Below are 19,442 nucleotides of genomic sequence, written 5' to 3'. Positions count from 1 at the left end.
CCTTTTCGCCACACTCACACCATGTTCTGATCGTGCTCCGACTGCATGACAGTCACACTGCTTTAGTGCTATCTCATACAGGAGAACGCAACATTTAGTAAGACTGCTAGAAAGCATTTTATCATGAAATTATGTGTTGCATTTCAGATTCTGAGCATTATCTTGTTTGAGAAAGAACAGTATTTTGGATTGAGCAAAATCGGTGTCTGTTTTCTTTGAAATGACTGACAGAGAGTCCCTCTGTGGGACTTTAATTTAGGACCCATAGTCAACATGAACTCTGTAAATAGCTCCATCTATTAAAAGTGCATAGGCGGACCCCAGTAAGTGGGTATTTTTAAAAAAGCACAAATTAAAATAGAGACAGTGTTATGAAGCAGTCAGGAAAAAGTGCTCAACTAGTTAACTAAAGTGCCAGTGAGCTTCAACAAAAACTGTAAACCTTTGCATCTGTGGGAAGCCCAGTCCGAAAGAGGAGGGTTAAAGGAAGAAACTCTCTCTGGGTGCTTCATTACCATCAAACCTGCTCTAATGTTGCCCTGTCTGTCATTGCCCTGAGCCTCAGTTGCAGTCTTTCTCTAATGGGGGTATTTATTCCTGAAGTGTTCAGTGGCTCATTTTGCTGATGCAAAAGGCCACAGGACTGCAACTTCATCAGTCTGAGCTCTGGTCCATGCGGCGCTGCACCCTCGCTCTCGTTTCACTGTATCTGCACTACAGGTTTGAATCCCCGGAGAGGCAGGCAAAATCTGGGCTGCAAATAAACAAGTGAGGCTCTGATGGCAAAGCAGTGCTGCACCGTGCCAAGAGTATAGTCCTTAACCCATCTCCTCCTGAGTGATAACTCCAAAAAACGGAACACTATGCAGTCAACCTTGGATAAATTGGAATCGAAGTAATTTTTTCCCAGTATTGAAGCAGTGAGTCTTCAACATTAAAGGTTAGCCGTCTGGAAACGAGGTTATTATACAAGAAAGAAATGTGTCACACAAAGAAAAAATAATTATAGTAACCCTTTTGATGCAAAAAATAATTGCTATATTAGCACTTTTGATGCAGAAATAATTATTACAGTAAGCCTTTTTGTGTCAACCCTTTTAATGCAGAAAATAATTCATATATTAACCCTTGTGGTGCAGAAAATAATGATTTAATTAGCCTTTTTGATGCCATTGAAATTGTGATCATCAAAGCTGACTGAGAAGATTATAAGCCAAGTTAATTAGGACGATCACTGTTGTTCATGAGCATAAAAGAAAAACAAGATGGCAAAAATAAAAGCATCGAAATGAAGTTTAAGTGTCCCTTACTCATGCTAATCTCAGCATCAGTCGGCAGAACTTCTCCTGAATACAGTCGCTTTCGCCAAAGACAGCTCAAAGTTGTTGGTGATTATAATCTTTCCGACCAAATTTGGTTGAACAGATGAATAGAAAAGTCGTCTTTGTGCTGCTAACAGCCGCTCCATTAACAATCTTCAGCTTGGGAAGAGAATGGAAAACAAGCGAGGATTAAACTGCTTTCCAAAATCTCCCTTAAATTCTCATGTTTTAATCACATTCACAGCAGCGTGCCCACAAATGACCGACTTCAATGCTGTATGATCTGCCTACATGAGTCCAGTAGTGAGCCGCCACCCCACTGACTCTTACTGGTTTGATGTTATCTTTTGCTGGTCAGAATTACACTTTTCGAATATTGCGTGTTTCCAGTCTTCATTGGACGATGAATTTATCTGTAAATTCGAGCTCAGTTTGATTTGAATTGTGAGTAAATGAATGTTTTCGGCAGTGTTCTCTGCACCCTGCGTTTCATTTCCTTATCAAACAATTTGTGCTTGTGAAACTCAATGCCACATCAATGTTAGCGAGCGCATCGAAAACTACGAACCTACGATGGTAAAAGCACACTCCAATTACAGTGCATGTTGAAAAATGCTGTGTTAAACAGAGAATTAGTTCATGTCAGAAGCTACTTTAATGTATATTCCTAGTGTTACATGTAAGAAGACGTGCTTCAGAGTTGCGCGCTCCTCGGCAGCACATCACTCATTGTGGTTTTTCTTACTTTCCTCAGTAAAGCGCATCAAATGTCTGTCACATCCAGCGATCAAAAAGAGCCATTATTCTCTGCCGAATCTGCCCCTCGGAGTTAAATAAGTCAAAATGTGGGCCGTGCAGAACTGACGATGCACAGAGCTGCTTAATGAAATTGAGAGCCGTCCTATTTACCTGCGAGGAGTTCAGTTGTGCAGGCTGGCTGTGAAATGAAAGCTAAGTACTCAGTGCTGGTGTGGGCAGACTGATGTGTGCGCACCCTTGTGTATTTTCATATTGTTCTGTGCTAGTCATTGTGTGTGCAGCGGTGTGTAGCCTGCTCCTGGCCAACAGCAGGCTTCATTATGGAGTCAGACTGGTGAGGAGACAGACAGAGAGAGAGAGAGAGAGGGTGAGGGGGGGGAGTCTGTGTTTGACAAAGTGTGTTCTGGTCAGTGCTGCTAATTGAACTGATGTGTCACAGAGACTTGAGGAGCATTAGGCCTTCGTCTCGGCGGACTCGACCACAACAGATAAAGATGTAGGAGAGAATTAGTCACTCTCACATCTGGACCGTACACTCAAACGTCCGGTGCTCGCGGGGTCTTTGCACTCACATATGCTTTGCTTTCCCTTTCCTCACACACTCACTGCTTTCCCGCTCCAATAAGACGCATAATGAGTGTAATGATGGTAGGAGGCTGGAGAGGCACGACTCCTTATTATTCACCTCCCACAGCTGGCCAGACACCACAGAGGCCCTTTTGTACCTACACATACACACTCAGAAGTAGACTGTGTTTCGCCCTCCACTCCACATTCATGCATTCTGTAATAAATATAAGGAGAAAGGCTGAGGGCTTATACATCCACAGACACTATGCTGACACACACACAGACTTTCTTTGTCTTTTTTTTTTGGCCCTTCTTCCTTCTCAACTTGTTTCCCCCTCAGTCTATAACAGCAGAAAAGGTCTGCGGATGGAGACTGAATGAGACAGCCCGCCTGAATCCATAACTCGACCATGCATAAACTTATAAACACACTCACACAGGGAAATCAGTGCCAGGGTGCCAGCCTAGAGTAAAAACTTTCACTCACTGGTCAAGTTTACGGACGCGCACACAAACACACGCACACAGAAAAACAGCCCGAGCGCTACTCCCATACTGACCAACGGGCGGCTTGTTTGTGTGAGGCAGTAAAGATGCTATCAAGCGTCCTCCCACCCAGCACTCCTGAGCCCCAGCCAGAAACCCATTACAGAGCTGCCCGTCTCTGAGCAGCTGCCTGTTAAAGGTGTTTCACAGCATAAAATCGCTGCTGTCCATTTGCCCATAATGCACATCGCCGCTCTCGCCAGGGGGGGCGCGGGTATGAGTCAAAATCAGCGGACTAATTGAATCCAATTTTGTTTCCACATGCTACTTGTCACATTCCACTGCTCTCCGCCGTGTTTTTTTCTTTTTTTATTTTCGGTTAATTTCTCTGAAATTGAGATGTGGCTGAGTGAAGAGTGCAGGAAATGTTTCCCGCTTTTTTTTGTTGTTGTTGTTTTATTACTTAAACACATCAGCTGGAAAGAATGAGATTCTAATCGCTCGGTTAAATGTTTCAAGAGAGAATGAATCAAGGTTTGCTTAGAATGGGGCTCTTTGTTTTCGCTCAAACAAGCCGAATTTGCAGTGGTCAACTTATAATGTATGCTCACGATGACCTACTCACTGCTCGGGCGAATGTCATTTGAATGGAGTTATTTTATTGTTTGTGGGTGTGTGTGTGTGTGTGTGTGTGTGTGTGTGTGTGTGTGTGTGTGTGTGTGTGTGTGTGTCGGGGTTATGGCTTTGGACTGATGTTTATTTTCACGTCCTCGGGTCCATTTTTAATGCATTATTCAACACATGTTATAAAATTTCTTCTCTGAAAGCAGGATGGACTGTTTTCATTATGATGCCATTGTGTATTCACATGCATAGCCACTGTAACAAGATTCTTTTTCCTGCAGTAAAACACAATAAACTGTCCACCATCCTTCAACATTTAGACATGGCTGTTATATTTTCAACAGCAGAAGTCTTTAACTGTTTTTTTCCCACTTTATAGACCCCAAGGTGGTACACAACTGATACACAGGATCACCGTATCATCACACTGTCATAAATTCATTTTATGTAGCCAGTTTATTAGCTTGACTAGCAAAATACATATTAACCCCCTGAACTGCGAGAGTTGCTGCCACATTTTTACTCTCTGTAGGCTCATATTTCACTCCTGTATCTCTGTAGAAACAACACAACCCTGGCTAGAAGTACACAGAGCAGTATCACAAAGTTAGAGTGCCATAAATCATAAAAAGAACAAATGAAAGTTGAATTCCTTAGATTATTTATTTTCCAAAAATGAGAAAGAAAAAAAAAACGTGGACAACATTTTTCCAAGTGCAGACAGGTGTTCCCAGTACTGGAATCAAAAAAATTACTCCACATGCTATAGATATTTTATGTCTTACATTTTTAATATGTTTCAACACTTGTCTCCTATCCGCTCTGTGTAAACACAGCCTGCAGTTCAGCTGAAAAGCTTCATGGCTGTTGGTTGCAGCTGAGTCAATACGATGCAGTTGCACTCAGGAGAGCAGGATGTGGTTAGAGCAGAGAATTTTAATATATCATGATATGAAGCATACATTCTGTAAAGATATCGGACAGAATGGCACATCACAGATGACTAGTTCAAGGACTGTTGGAAAGTTGAAAATCCAATCGTTCTTTCTGTTTTCAGGGTTTCTGATGAATGCAGTAATTTGTGTGACTATTTTTAAAGATGGCATGTCTTTCAAACCCACCGGTGGCTTTTCGCGTTCAGAAGATTAATATCGAATTCTTTTGCATCTATTGCACATCTATTGCATATCTGTCTTGAAAGAGGGACTCCTCCTCTCTTGCTCCTCTGGAAGTTTCTCCCCCTTTAACAGTCCTTTGGAGGCACTTTATGTTCTTATTCACAGGATTGACGGTGGCATCTGCCGAACAGATTGTAAAACCCCCTCAGGCAAATGTATGATTTGTGATTATAGGCTGGATAAACAAAACTGACTTAGCTTGACGACGTTTTTCAAATATACAGTCCCCAACACATCTCCACTGTCACACGTAAATAAATATAGGAGCAAATCTGCTGGTTTAATTATATCCATTGAGTATTGAAAGTTAAACTGAGAGGACAGAGGTGCATCAGATCTCTGTCTAAATCTGCTCCTCGAGTCATCCTTACATTTCTATTTTCTCTCAGTAATCAATACTTTATATTTGTTGTTAATCAGATATGCGGCTACCTTTCCTTCGGCATCAACAGTTTCCTCAACCCTAAATTTCGAAGATGTCTTACAATTCCACGACTAGAGCAACGGCTATCAAACTTTTTGTCTGCAACCTTTAAATAGAAGTCATATCCAGCTGTCGACATTACAAGTCATGTCCTCAACATGAATATGGGTTTTCATCAATACACAGACCATAAAATTCTTCTCAAAATGTTTAGTTTGAATGGTTTCTTAAAGGCCAGAAGAGATTTTTTCCTTCCCTTTAATCGCGTTGTGACCCCTTGGTTTTATTGAGTTTTTATATGGCACCTTTCATTTAAAGAGCCCGGCTCTACAGTAAAATTATTCTATAAAGAGTTGCTGTGTGGACACGCATACAAGGGCATCGTTTGATGTCAGTTCACTCAGTGGGATATCTTTATTACATGCGGTATATACTGACCACCTTGCTGTAAGCTGCATATGCCGTTGATGTGGATTCCTTCAGAGACCTTGAATGAGGTTTTAGCTTTAAACCCAGTAATTATCTCCTTAGCCCTCTGCATCGACACTAATCCTCAGAGAGTACAGGGAGAAACGCTTACCAGACAAGCCTCATTAAATATTTAGTGTGTTTGGCCACCATCAACAACTCACACAACAAACACCCACAGATCGTTTGCCTTTTTTCGCCTCCATTCATGCCATGTGGTGCTTTCCTGTCGCTGTAGGCATCAGCGGGACGTTGAGGTGAACTTTTCCTTTTTTTTTTTTTTTTTTTTTTTTTTTGTTATTGGCTGATAATCACAGATTGTGGGCCGGGCTGTGATCCGTGACAATGTTAAATATTAATGTCTGGAGATGATTACTGCGCTAGATGGAGAGAGGCAGGAAGTGTGGTGGAGGTGACACCCTCATTCATCACGGGGCCCTAACAGAATCTAAATCCTCCCTGTGTTTTTAACCTTGGTACCCCGGGGAAGAGATGCAGAGGGAGCGTGAGAGAGGAGGAGATAGAAAGGAGATTGGATAGGGAGAGGCAAAGAGAGATGAAACGGAGATACAGAGGGAGAAAAGAAACAGTGAAACGGAGAAAGAGATCTGACACAAAGCGAGTTATGTGTGAAAAACGGGGTGAAAGAAATATAAAGATGGATAGATGGATGCAAAGTGAGACCGTGAGAGAGGATAAAAGAAGGAAGCTAGATGGTGAAAAATCTCCCTCGTACTGTATAATGTACAGAGCTCCTCTCCTCAGTTGACCTGTCAGCCTATCCCATGCGACAGGCTGACGGATGTGCAGAAAGGAACTCTTATCTTATTTTGTCAAGGTCTGGCAGTCACTCAAGTCCTATTCAGCATAAATAAACAAGTGCTGAGGAAAATGGCAGCCATCTCACCTTCAGATGTATCACTTCCAGCACATCCCTATTTTTTTTTTTCTAGCTGGGCACAAATGGGGTTTGGACTGCTCATTATGCAATCATATAATAGAATATAGCACCACAGAAGATGCGGGATGGTTTTTTGACCACTAGACCAAATTGGCTGAGGAACTTGGGGGAGATCTATATATGTATAGTACTCCTGAATGAGTCCCATATCTTGTCAGATATATTGTTAGAGCTCCAGTGCTGTGTTCGTCATTTTTACTGCCCGGCTCCCAAAGCCAAATGCAAATGGTAGGAGGAGTTGCCGTCTTCTTTTCCCTTTCTCTCTATGTCTTTGCCTCCTTCTCTGCCAGCTTCTCCAGGTCCGTGACATCTGCGCTGCTTCTCTCCCATCCTTTCCCCTTGGTTATAAATTAAACTTGATCAATGACCTTTTCTGCTAGGCTTGTTTGCCTCTCTCCATGTTCAGCAAGTGGTCTAATGGGAATCTATCCGTAGTCGGTGCGTGCCGTGTTAGGCAAACCAGGCTTGGCTGGTTTGTGAGACGTATCTTGGAGGATGAGTGGCACCAGATCCAGCAGCATGCAGGCAGCGCCATTAAACAGCCAGAACTGGAATCAAGAGGCTTTCAAGGATGAACAATGATGAAGGCTTTAAAACGGCTGTTTATTTCCTCATAAAATAAGCTGTTTAATTTCACATGAGTCACTTCTGAGAATTTCAAAAGCCATTGTGCGTCTATTATTATGCTTGGGAAATACACCAAAAATTTCTGTCTGAGCTTGTCATGCTAATTATTCCTTTAATGAGTTGTGATTGTCTCTTCCTATTCCGGACGTGTCCAGCTCACCTGCCTGCAAACGTGCTTGTCATGTAGTAAACCTCTGGGTTAAATGCAGTCTAACGTTTCCTTTCTTTGTGCCTGCAGGAGTACCAGTCGTGCAACACTCTGCCGTGTCCTGATCTCAAGAAGACCACACCCTGGACTCCCTGGACGCCCGTTAACATCTCCGACAATGGCGGGCACTATGAGCAACGCTTCCGCTACACTTGCAAAGCTCGCATCCCGGATCCAAGCCTGCTGGAAGTGGGCAGGCAGAGGATCGAGATGCGCTATTGCTCCAGTGACGGATCCACCGGCTGCTCCACTGATGGTGAGTTCACACTGGAGGAGACAGATGGTCTCTTTCTAGCTACGTCAGCCTCTGAATGTTTCTGTTATCCCACATCAACTGGCTGTCTGTGTCTCTTCAGCCTAGTTATTGTCCTCTTCGCCTCAAGCCATTCCATCTTCCCGTCTGTCTTTGTTAGCTCCTTCTTTCTTGTCTTCGAAAACTTTTCATCTCTCTCCGTCCTGCAAAAGTTAAGGGACGTCTATCTCAATCAGCTCTCGTGTTTATGGTCCCATCCTCTTCGACTTTATCAGTAGATCAAAGCAACAGACATGTTAATGAACTTCCAATCCACAAAGCCGATCAGCAGTTTATAACTAATTTTAGCTCTCCCACGCCATCATTCACACTCCTACACACATAAAAAGCACAAACAAACATACACTACTGCGCACACAAAGTTCAATTACAGTCTCGCGCAGAAGCACAAAGCGCCAGCTCTTTATCCATCATCCCCAGCTATTCCCTTTTGCCTGCGTCGGTGCACCACACAGTCTCAGTCAGCCACACCCCTGGTGAATTAAACGCTGCGAATGTTTGTACAAACAGGCTGCTAATTGACAAGTTGTTTATGTAAAGTGGAAGTATCCATATTAGAGAGGAGACAGGCGGGATGGTACCACACCACAGCAAAGAGGCGCTCAGATACAGATGCAGCAGTTACAGTTTGTTTATGGTGTTGCTCTCTGCCTCAGAGGGGGAAAGCTGTTTTTTAAGGCTTCAGAGTTAGCGCCGGGGCTAAGCTGCGGTGGCCTCTCGTCTTTTTGAGCTCATCTGTGTCTCTGGGTGGTCTGTCGCTACTTCACTCACACGCCACATGCTGCGGTGAGCTGTGAGGTTAGCCTTAATGTGCGATATCGCAGGGATTTTCTTTTGATCTCTCTCATCTTCCCTATTTCTGATTATTATTATCTGTCTTTTCTTCAGTGCTGTCACGGGTACAAGTTGTTCTCTTCACACTTTGAAGCCGCTGCTTAAATGTTCCTGAAGGGTTTTAAATGAGCGCCGACAGGCACAGAGGAAACCTGCAGACTCAAAGCTTTAAGAGGAGTGACAGCCACACATCTAAGATATTAGAGAACAAAGGCTCCAGCTTTAATAGGTCTGTCTTGTTTCTTATTAGTGGGAGGAAGTAACAGACACAACGTGTTTCATTAGAGGTTGTCACCAGAAGCCTGACATCAGATTAGCTTCAGTGTTAATTACGCCAATTGAAAAGCAAAGGCGGTGAGTTCAGCATTCACTTTTGGCAACGTGTCAGTCAGTGTTGTAGGATGTAAGCAGCCTATAGGCTCCAGCAAGCAGATGGTGATGTACTGGATGAGCTGCGCAGTACAAGCTTTTCAAATCCTTTCAACAAATATGGGTGTATTTTTCTCAAATCTGTTTCACAAAACTGTTAAATCAGCTTGTTAAGAGCAAATGCTATATCCAGTGTGCTGTAGTTTACATTCACACCCTTAGTTTTGAGCCGCGGTGATAATTTATGTGTTAATACAGGCATAATTCATTGCACCCAGTGAAAAGATTATCAGCAGCTCTGATTTGTCATGATGCTTTTGCACTTTGCATTCCGTTTAAATTTTGCATTTTAACTAGACAAGTAATTAACACTACTGCTGCTCTGCATTCCCTCAAAGCATGGCCTTGTGAATGAAAGAGAGTGATGTGAATAAAATGTGTATTTTTCCATTTACTTTCTGCAGATGTTCAGTGAAACAAAATTCTTTTCAACATCAAAACTGGTTTACTCCAAAGACGCGTTTGTACTTTTTTATCAAAAGCTCAGCCGTGTACATTTTTGAGGGAAGAAACTTCAGTGTCGACTGTAAAAATGTTTCTTCATCCTCAAAACCCTTGTTTCGCCGAGCTGTGGCGTGCCATCTGGGTGAAAACAAGACCTATCGAGTAGCGAATGGCCTCCGTGTGCTACTCTGCTCTGACGCACCTTGATTGTTCATCTCCAGACTTCAATTTGATTCACTTCACAGAGGGAGTTTTAAGTCATAACTGTCGCGAAAGAGGACGGACTCCAGTGATCCAATTCTTCATTTCAACCATTATCAAACTTGCCATCCATCTGGAGAGCACTGGTGTGTGTTCTTGTGTGTGTATGTGTGGTTGGCCTGATGTGTGGGATTGCCAGTTTTGTCAGTGGGTAGAAATGTGCACCTGTTTGTGAAGGTGTTTTTTCAATACGCCATCCTCCCACCGTCTATCTCTTATGCATGAGCTGCCTGATCCCTGGGGACAGCACTTAGAGTAACCTTTCCTGGAGCAAAAGGCCATCATACGACGATTACCATCACAGTGGTGGTCTTTATTGATGGCCACTACTGGGGCAAAGGACACCGAGACCCCTCTGAGATGATGAACACCCAATGGGGCTGGTGCATCAGTCGATAAAGATTTACTATTTGCATCAGGCAACTTGCAATCGATTAGAGCGCATCCAAGGCTTCAGTCACTATAAAATATATCGTTATTTGAAAATGTAGTCAATAAGCCAGTACATATTACACATTAATAAAGTATTTGCTTTTTTTCCCTAATTAATGCTAGCATTGCTGTATGTCTAGGTTTGTTAGTCAGCCCAGGGCTATCATTATCTCCAAGTCCTCTCCACCCACATGTCACATATTCTCTACTAAATGTGTAGATCTAGAACGCAAGTAATTGTAGTTTCGCAAGCAGATAGCTCAAGGCTTGAAGGCATTTACTGATCAGCCTCAGTCCTCAACAAATGACTGAATTTAAGAAAGCTAGCAGTGCCTAGCTGGAGGCCGCATGAAAAGTAAAGCCAATGTGGAAGTGTCTTAAACCTGCTCTTTCTCTGCAGGGGGCGACTCCACTAGATCTGAAGAGAAAGTCTGTGTGAAATCACCCTACTTCTCACTAGAATTATTGCCTTTGTAAGCATTTTCCCAAAGGGTTTATGGTCTTCACTGCTAAAGTCGAGTCTCCAGTCAAATTTACAGAACAAACAACCAGCCTGGATGCTTTACTGACAAAACTTGTGCAAAACTTGAAATATTCTGTTTAGTAGATTGTTGCTTGGAGATTGTTGTGGGCCACAGTGGAGAAAATGGCAACAAGCAAGCAGCAAGGGGAGGAAGAAAGCCACTTGAAATGAGCAGCCAATGGCAGGCTTATATTTGTAAACTACATGACAAGTTGGTTCTCAGTCATAACTGTTCCTCATTATTCTCCAGCTCCTCCCTCTTATGCAAACATGATCAATTGTGGCTCCAACAAAGAAAGATTGTAGTGATCAAAATGCCAAACTCAAAGCTTCAAATCAATACAAATCCAATTAATCCTGTAGCCATCTATCCTCTGAAATGCATTGCATTCCTAGAAAGTTATCAGTTAAGTCAACTTCCATACTGGGATTTGTAACTGTATTGTACTGAATTTCAGTGAATCCCTTCCACTATATAATGCCACTACAGTACCTCATGTATGCATGCATTATGATATGTCAAAAATGCTAAACATGCGTATAGATCGTACATGCAAACTAAAAATGTCCTCCTTTCAGACAGATTAAGTTCCACTACAGTGCTGCTTTCAAGTGAATTTGCAGCTTTCCTGCCCTAAAGCCTCCAATGTCCTTTTTGTTTTCTCATTAGAAGTCAATGCATGAACTTTGAAAGACTATTTTTCTCGCGCTTGCTGTCTCGCTGTCACACTGATGTGGCTTCCTTGCTACTCAATAAAAAGCCCACTCTGCCATGTTGTCTGAGATCTCCTTCGTCGTCTCCTCCTGCTCGGGCAAAATGTCACCATGTTTGTGGATTTGAGCATCACAGCCATCAGATACACCTGACATTTGACAGTTCGGATTATGCTCGGAGATCCAGCAGATGTTATTGACACACAGCTGGAAGTCTCATCTGTGACGTGCAGATAAGGAGAATTAATCCCCCGTCAATATAGAGAATAGATGGATGTTTGAGGTTGGTGGGCGACTTTCCCCAACCTCACCCCAACTTTTCTCTCCTTTTTTTTTTTGGGTGTCACATTGTCCCTCTTATTAGGATCTCTATCTGTCTTTATTATGAGAGATAAATTATGAATATATGATTTAACCAAGCATTTACAATGAGCTTTTATAGAACATACTGACTTGTTTCATATCAGTGATCATGGCTTAATGATAGCGATGAGTTAATTACTTAAGATCTGTGGTGATTTAAAGACCTCTCTTGTCATGTACACTCAGTGATTAGTCTTGCAGCTGTTGTAGCCATTTTTCCTTCTTATCGCGGCTCACATGCCTGAACACAAAGTCAAACATTAGATCGTTTGCATAATTTTCTCGATAGACATGTATTCTTACATCCTTGAAACAAAATAGGCAATTTAGGCAATTGACAGTATAAACCAAGGCTTTTCCTCTTCCTCTCCATCATGCGACTTCTCTCTTTACTCAGTAAGAGAACAGTAAGTCTCCATTAAATATTAACGCGTTGATACACATTTAATATTACTTGGTAGTTTACACAAGGCAATTGGTTTTTGCACATTCTCCATCCTGCAGAGTGCATCCCAGTTGCTTGACGCTTTGCTCAAATTTAGCGGCACACATACAAAAGCCTCTCAAATATGCATTTGAATGCGAAATGTTATATATGATAAAAGACTTGAATCTAACATTTCCCTGCTCGCAAGCCTGAGTTTAAGACGGCAAGAAAGAAAGAGCATTGCATTTCAGTTCAGTGCTAATTAGTCCTATTTGAGAAACAATGTGAGATCAGACGGGTTTCTTTGTCTAACATAACCCCGTTTGGCTGCTACCTCAGATTCTCAGACATTTTGTTTAAGTTCACTAGGAGAAAAAGGGCGCGGCTGTGGACTAACGAAGGTGTTTTCATGAATGTAATGCTGTCTTGGGTAATGAGTTTTGCTGGGGTTGCTGATGCGTAAACTTCCCTGAATCCAATAAAAAGCAGAACAGAGTTGTTAATGTTTTCCTCAACTCTGACCCAGAAAGTGTCTTTTTTAGAGCTTCATTTTGGTTTTCCTTTATCTGGACCCTGATGGGCAAAACCTGGTGGCGCAACACATGGGATTAGAGTGGGTTTACTGCCGCCGCGAGCACGATTTTAGCATAAAACCTGACAATCTAAGGTAATTAGTTAATAATGTGCTCCTTTGAGAGTAACTGGAGCTTGGTGATAAGCTCACCGTAGCGATTGCAGCTTATGTTCCAGCAGATAAAAACATTTTTAAATCCACTCCTTTGACTTTTGCTTTTCTTCTTCAAATTTTGGAAAGACTAAAACAATTACACAACCCTCTACCTCTTTTAAATGCCAAGCATCCCTCCCACTGCAGCCTCATGCACACCGCGTCAGCACGGTGAGAAATCAGAAGCATGCCTGCCATGCATACTTAGCAGCTGCTAAGCTTTGAGTAGATACTTGCTGTTTGGGGGCGGGCTTTCGTTTTTAATCAATTAACCAGCCAGCTGTAATCGGCATACAGCTGAAATTCAACCTCCCACTGTAGTCAGGATTAAAACCATCTACCTGTCTATCATTAGTCACTCTGCTTGCAGCTATAGGCCAGCCCACTGCACTGAAATGATGATTCCTGCAAAGCCATAGTTCTGTGAAACAGATATTTCTGCCTGATTTAATCAATATCTGAGGTGGAGGAATTATCCTCATCTTTGTCTAAGTAAAACTTGTGATACTGAACTGTGAAAGTATTCTTTTTTTTAATAGAGTTCCTGCCTCAACATTGTTATTTAACCCTTAGATGCACAAATGATTGGACTCTACACTCTGCCATTAGTGGGTCAAAAATGACCCGTATAAGAATCTATGTGTTTTTATGCCACGTTTTGTCATTTTAGTTAAGCTTAATCATTTGTATTGTTGTTTGTATTATATTTTTGTCCACACAAGATGATTTAATGTTCAAAATATGTTTATTTTTCACTTTACAGCAGGTTTTGTACATTTTGATCGTTTAAAAAAGAGAATATTACACAGAACAGCAATAGAAGAATGTCAACAGTCATTTTGTTAACATTTTTTCACACTTTATCTCCAGCTGTTGCTGCTCTCTGTCACTCCGAGTTTGTGCACTGCATCGCCTCTTGTATGATATTATCAGTGATAAAGAGCTTGGGGTAATAATACAAACATAACGTACCTTAGAAATATAAATGGAACTATATCTAAGTGTGTTTTTTAAGGAATAGTTGGGAAATGAAACAATAAAAGCTTTTTATTACAAAGATATTGCAAGAAAAATGACCTTACCAGGCCATTTTTGACCCATTTTGCGTCTATGAGTTAAGCAACAGTGTGAAAGTATTATCACAAATATGTATTTAAAGTACTGAAAATATGTATGTATCATTAAGTTGTTACTTGAGGTGGACATTATTTTAAGCTATTTTATATTTAACTGCAACTAATTTCAATTTTACTATTGATTAATCTGCTGGTTACTTCCTCTGGTAATTGATGGGTTGTTTCTGAAAATAGTGACAAATTCCATCATAACTGCTTTTTAGAATGATCAAATAGTTGTCAATTTCCTGTCAAATTACTGTTTGGGCTGCATTTGTCTAAACTGTTCATACAGTTTATCACAAAATCTATATTTTATAAGTCTCTTCTGTATTTTGTCTGCAAATGTCCTGAATTTTAAAGTAACTAAAGCTGTCAGAAAATGAAGTGTACAATATGTCTACTGAGATGTACTGATGTAAAAGTAGAAAGTGTCATAAAAAGAAAGGCTCAAGTTAATTAAAAGTAGCTCAAACTTGTACTTAAGTACAGTCCTTGGTTTTATATACTCCGTTACATTCCCCTGCTGATCTTTACAAGATGCGAAAGAGTGAAAAGCTCAGTCTCGCTGGTTTTATGATGCGGCAGTAGCAATATCACAGGTAAAAAAGCTTTAAATGAGATGTTTGTCGCGGCGTTTTATCATCTGCATCTTTCAAAAGCAGAGGCAGACACGCAGAGGGAAAAGAAAGCACTGGAAAGATGAAAGACATTTCTGAAGAAGGCTGTGAGTTTGTAATTTTGCTGGCCTGTGTCGGTGAGTGATGGCTTCATTTTTTTCCAGGGAGAAACGCTGGCGTGTCAGCAGCCTGATGTGTTTCACTTCAGCTGATCTGGTATCAAGGCCAGGGCCCTCTCATGGACGACAGATTAGTTTCTCCCACACGGATGTCATGAGCAGACACTGAGTAGACACAGGACAGTGCTGAGGGACGACTCTGACTGATGACAACCATTCCAGCATCCTTATTGTCTTTCTGTTGCTCTGCCTCGCTCTCCCTCCCTGTAGTCAGCACTCCCTTCTTCTATGACTGTCTCACTGTATATCAAGTGAAAAAGCAGAGCTAGTTGAGCCAAAAAGTGAACACACAGTTTATTAAAGTTATACAACACTCACATCTTGTCCCTGTAGAGCATGTTTCTATAGGAAACTGCTGTAAAATAATACATGCACATGTAAATTTGGAACAGTTTTGCTGTTATATGCTATTTATATTAAGAAATTGACATATATTTGCGATTTTGGTAAATCAAAGTGATGGTATGAAGTGTGGCCGTATGGAACTCTCATTTAAAACTTATCCTAAATTTGAAAATCGTAATAGTGATGGGGAGGTGGTGGCAGCTGCATAATCCTCGAAGCCTGGAAGACCCTCAGAGTTCTTCAACAAGATCTTTATTAATATATGGTATGTGCAAGAGTGTAACTTAATGTTAAAAAGCATTATTCTACACAATAATCATTATTGTATGTTTAATGTACATGGTGAGATCAAAACGTTGTGAGAGTACACCAAAAAATTTGAACACCATCTTTGTTGAAGTAGCTTCCATGTGAACCGATACTCAGCTCCCAGTGCTCCTGCAACACTTAAACACTCGATTAAACTCGATTTTCTAAACATGGCAAGCAGCATCTGCAATGGGCTCTGAATCTCCTCAACTGTTTTGTAACAGCGACCCCTTCAGGTGTGGAGCAAAGATTGTTTATTTTGGCTCGCACACCTGTCGGCAATTACTGCACTGAAACAGCAGCATGCCAGTTGAGATCACCCAATTTCACCAGGTATTCTCCTTCAAATACCTCAGGACGTAACAGCAGAACTCTGCCTTCACAGCACGAAGCTCTGGGACTAATTCCTGGTGCAAAGTCACATGAATGTTGAAGAGAACAGCGAGCGTACACCTGGTGAGCTACTAACTGCCTTGATACACCTTGTCCAGCCCTACAAGCTACACACTCTTCCAACATGAAAACTGTTGTTTCTTCTCTTGGTGGTAACTGCAGACCCACCTTTCATCAGCAGCTATAAACTCTGACATGAAGTTTTGTTCTTAAGTTGGTGCTCCTTGTAGAAATTACAAATGGATACCTATCAGTGGTCACAAAAATCTGTGTAACACAGATTGCAGTGTTGATAGCGCAGTATCACAAATTCTCCTGACTCATTATATGGACTGCTCGCACGTTACAGGATACACTGCAGACACTTCCAGAACTTTTTGATCACACCACATAATGGGTCAAATTGGCAAATATTCTCCCTCTGGTTGTGTGTCCCTCTTAGCCACTTAATTATAAATTTATGCCACTGAATGCCTTAAAATGTGATATTGCTGCATCTTTTATAATACAGTAACTCTCACTCAGTTGCTGTTGGCAAAATCCTCACTCTGTGTCCGTTTGTTGTGCCTCATTTAAGCACATAACCCGTGCCCGCTGCAAGAAAGTGCTCAGATGGAGTTCACAAACTATCAGCAATTAAATTGACACCAAATTTGCAGGGTAAGGTTGGAAAGCCGGTGGCACACTGCCTGTTTCACCTTCACCTCTAGTGTGGCACATTGGGTGAAAGTCAACAAATTAAAGTCAGCACAGCAATGAAAAAAACACCACTGCCTGTCAGGAAGTCAACTCTTTTTGCACAAAGCCACTCCTTGCTTAGCGTCTCTGTGTGCAATTATGGCTCTCTGCTCTAAAAACGTCATACCAGAAGGTTTTGACAATGCCCTCTATTCAGTTTTCAACAATATGGATTAGCAGTTTAAGCACACACACACTGACATGGTGATGAGCTTTTTTTTCCTCTCGCATCGGTTCACTTTCCACTTTGTTGCTTTTTTTTTTTAACCAGACTGGATGCAAACTCAGAGTGGAGAGCTCAGCTGTGGTCCTACAAATTACCAGGGAGATGGCTGTGCTTTTTTTGATGGAAGCAGGTTTACTTGGGTAGAGAAAAAAATCAATCCCTTTGTACTGTTTGTTTGCAATTTCAGGTTGTTGGACTTGGCTCATTTTTGAAAGCGCACAATTACAACAAACATGCACTTGAAGTCCACCAGCAGAACCGGCAGGTACTTTGTGTTACCTGTGAATGTACTGGCAAGAGGAATAAATGGAAGAAGTCTGGTCTTGAATTTACCCTCCTGATAGTTGCTTTTTTGCTGCTGTGTTCGCTTACACAAAAACAAAAAGACGATCACAAGGGCTTTTGTCTAACAAGCGTATCAAGACTGTGTTCAACACCGGGAAATTTATACAAAACCTAAGCAGTAAAAAGGACCTGAAGAAGTTTTTTAAGTAAATATATATAGTTGGCATAATAAAATACTTGAAGCACCAGTGGTTTACGGATTAAAACTGATTTATGTTAAATTGCTGCTGATTTACATTGTTGCTACCTTAAAGTTTCAAACTTTTACCTTTCAACACGGCGCTGATTGCAGTTAATTTTAGCCCAGTATAAAAATCAGCATTTGGTGTCTGGAAACCGGCCTGTGGAAGGTAATTCATCAAAATAAACATTTAGTCGCCTTAATTTTCTTGTCAAAGTTTTGTTATTGTTGCGCTTTAGAGCAGCAGGGACCATTTCCAACGCTCTCCTTGGTGGTGCATTCAAGGACAAATTGTTTGTCAGGAGCTGAAAATCTTTTCATGCAATGCTGAGCTAGCCTGTCAGAAAATCAAAGCCGTGAGGTAAACAATGAAAAAACACGGATATTGCGAGATGAATAACATAAGTTCAGATGTTTTGTACATTGAAAGTTTGACAGTGATGAAAACTGCCTTTGATTGACATTAATGGCATAGAAATCTCAGTATAAACTGAATTCAACCTGCTGGAAATCCTTTTTAGCATTAAACCCTACAAATATCACAAAATAAGTAAATATGACTCATGCTAGCAGCATATCTAGTATTGCAGAGTTAGTGTAGCCTTGGAAGCATAAATATTAAAGACAGACAGTGGGGGAAAAAAAAAACACTTCAGTCCAATAAATCTCTATAATTAAAACTATAAGTGAGAATGACAGTGTTTCAGCCGAGGGTAACTCACTCTGAACGTGCAGTTTGGACTTTAAATCCTCATAAAAAAAAAGTAGTTTCACCTCAGATGAGTTCAAAAAACATCCAGTACATTTAGTAACTTCCTTTAGTCATTTCGGGTGAGCTTATATAGCCTTGTTCTTGGCTATTTTTGCTGTGTTTCTGTACGTGTGCACTGATCCCTCATGCTCTTCAGGGCTGAGCTTTTAATTGCACTCTTATAAACCTTTAATTGGCTCTTCCATTGAGAACATCCCCCTGGAGAGCTTCTGGTCGACCATCGCTTGGCAGACCTCAGGAGAGCGCAGGGAATACTGTCATATTGTGCCACTGTAAACAACCGAGAGGCCGCGATTTTTACGGATTCATGAGGCACAACGTGTGCTCAAAGAGCCATACATTTCTGAGCGTGTATCGGCACACACACGTCGAAAGAAATCGGTCCCTCCACAGGGAGAGTTTGCTGATCTGATAGGGAAAGTAAAAGAGGGAGGAAGGGAGGGGAGGGAGAGTAATGGGTTGTAAATGTGCTCTTCAGAATCTAGGGCAGGCTGGAAGAAGCACTTCTTCACTTTCTCTGTGTGGTCCAGCGTTGCTCTGGTGTTGAGAAAAACTTGACAGTGCTTCACTCATCTGAGCTGAAAGTTTTTCCACCTCTCTGTCTCTCACGTCTGTCTGTCTCAAAGCACAGTTGTCTGTGGTTTTTCAGGTGTCATTTCATGTCTGTCTATTACCTCATCTGCCTATACAGTACATTTAGATTGCACAGCATTGCATGTCTATAAAGGCTCACAGAATCTCCCGTTCCTCTTCACCCCACGCATGCATACATCTAGATTTCCACACATGCCCATGAGTTTGTTTACAGTGTGTTTTGCCTTTGAGCTGGGTGTGAGGTTGATAAAAGCGACAGAGGAGGGAACTTTTTTTCATGTCCTAGTTACTTTGCAGTTTTGCGCTGTGTCCTTCTTAGTTTTGACTCAGCCCGGCTCGTAAGGAGAGGGAGGATTAATTCTCTCCGGCTGTGTGTGGTTCTTGCGTGGATCGATAGATCCAGTCGCTCCCTATTTGAGAGGGAGGGCACCACGCTGTTTGTTTTGGCGACAGGAGGGCAGCCCCTGTGAAGTAGCATTAACAATATGCACGGTAAATCAGAGCGGACTCCGGGCAAAGCTTAAGCAAACA

The 19,442-nt window shown here is 41.7% G+C and overlaps 1 protein-coding gene across 3 annotated transcripts in view; it reads left to right on the top strand.

Moving 5' to 3' along the window:
- Positions 1–19,442, top strand: part of sema5a (sema domain, seven thrombospondin repeats (type 1 and type 1-like), transmembrane domain (TM) and short cytoplasmic domain, (semaphorin) 5A) — a 131,171-nt gene that overhangs the window by 94,116 nt on the left and 17,613 nt on the right. For all 3 annotated transcript variants that reach the window (XR_007938384.1, XR_007938385.1, XM_051940360.1), the window contains exon 16: positions 7,658–7,883. Coding sequence is in view for 1 of the 3 variants with exons in the window: in XM_051940360.1 (XP_051796320.1) it covers positions 7,658–7,883 (226 nt within the window). In the remaining 2 variants the exon portion in view is untranslated. The remainder of the gene's footprint in view (positions 1–7,657; positions 7,884–19,442) is intronic.

This window comes from Acanthochromis polyacanthus, chromosome 20 (genome assembly GCF_021347895.1).
Source record: "Acanthochromis polyacanthus isolate Apoly-LR-REF ecotype Palm Island chromosome 20, KAUST_Apoly_ChrSc, whole genome shotgun sequence".
Lineage (NCBI taxonomy): Eukaryota > Metazoa > Chordata > Actinopteri > Pomacentridae > Acanthochromis > Acanthochromis polyacanthus.
Note: the sequence above shows the minus strand (reverse complement) of the source record. Positions and strands in the feature narration are given on the sequence as shown.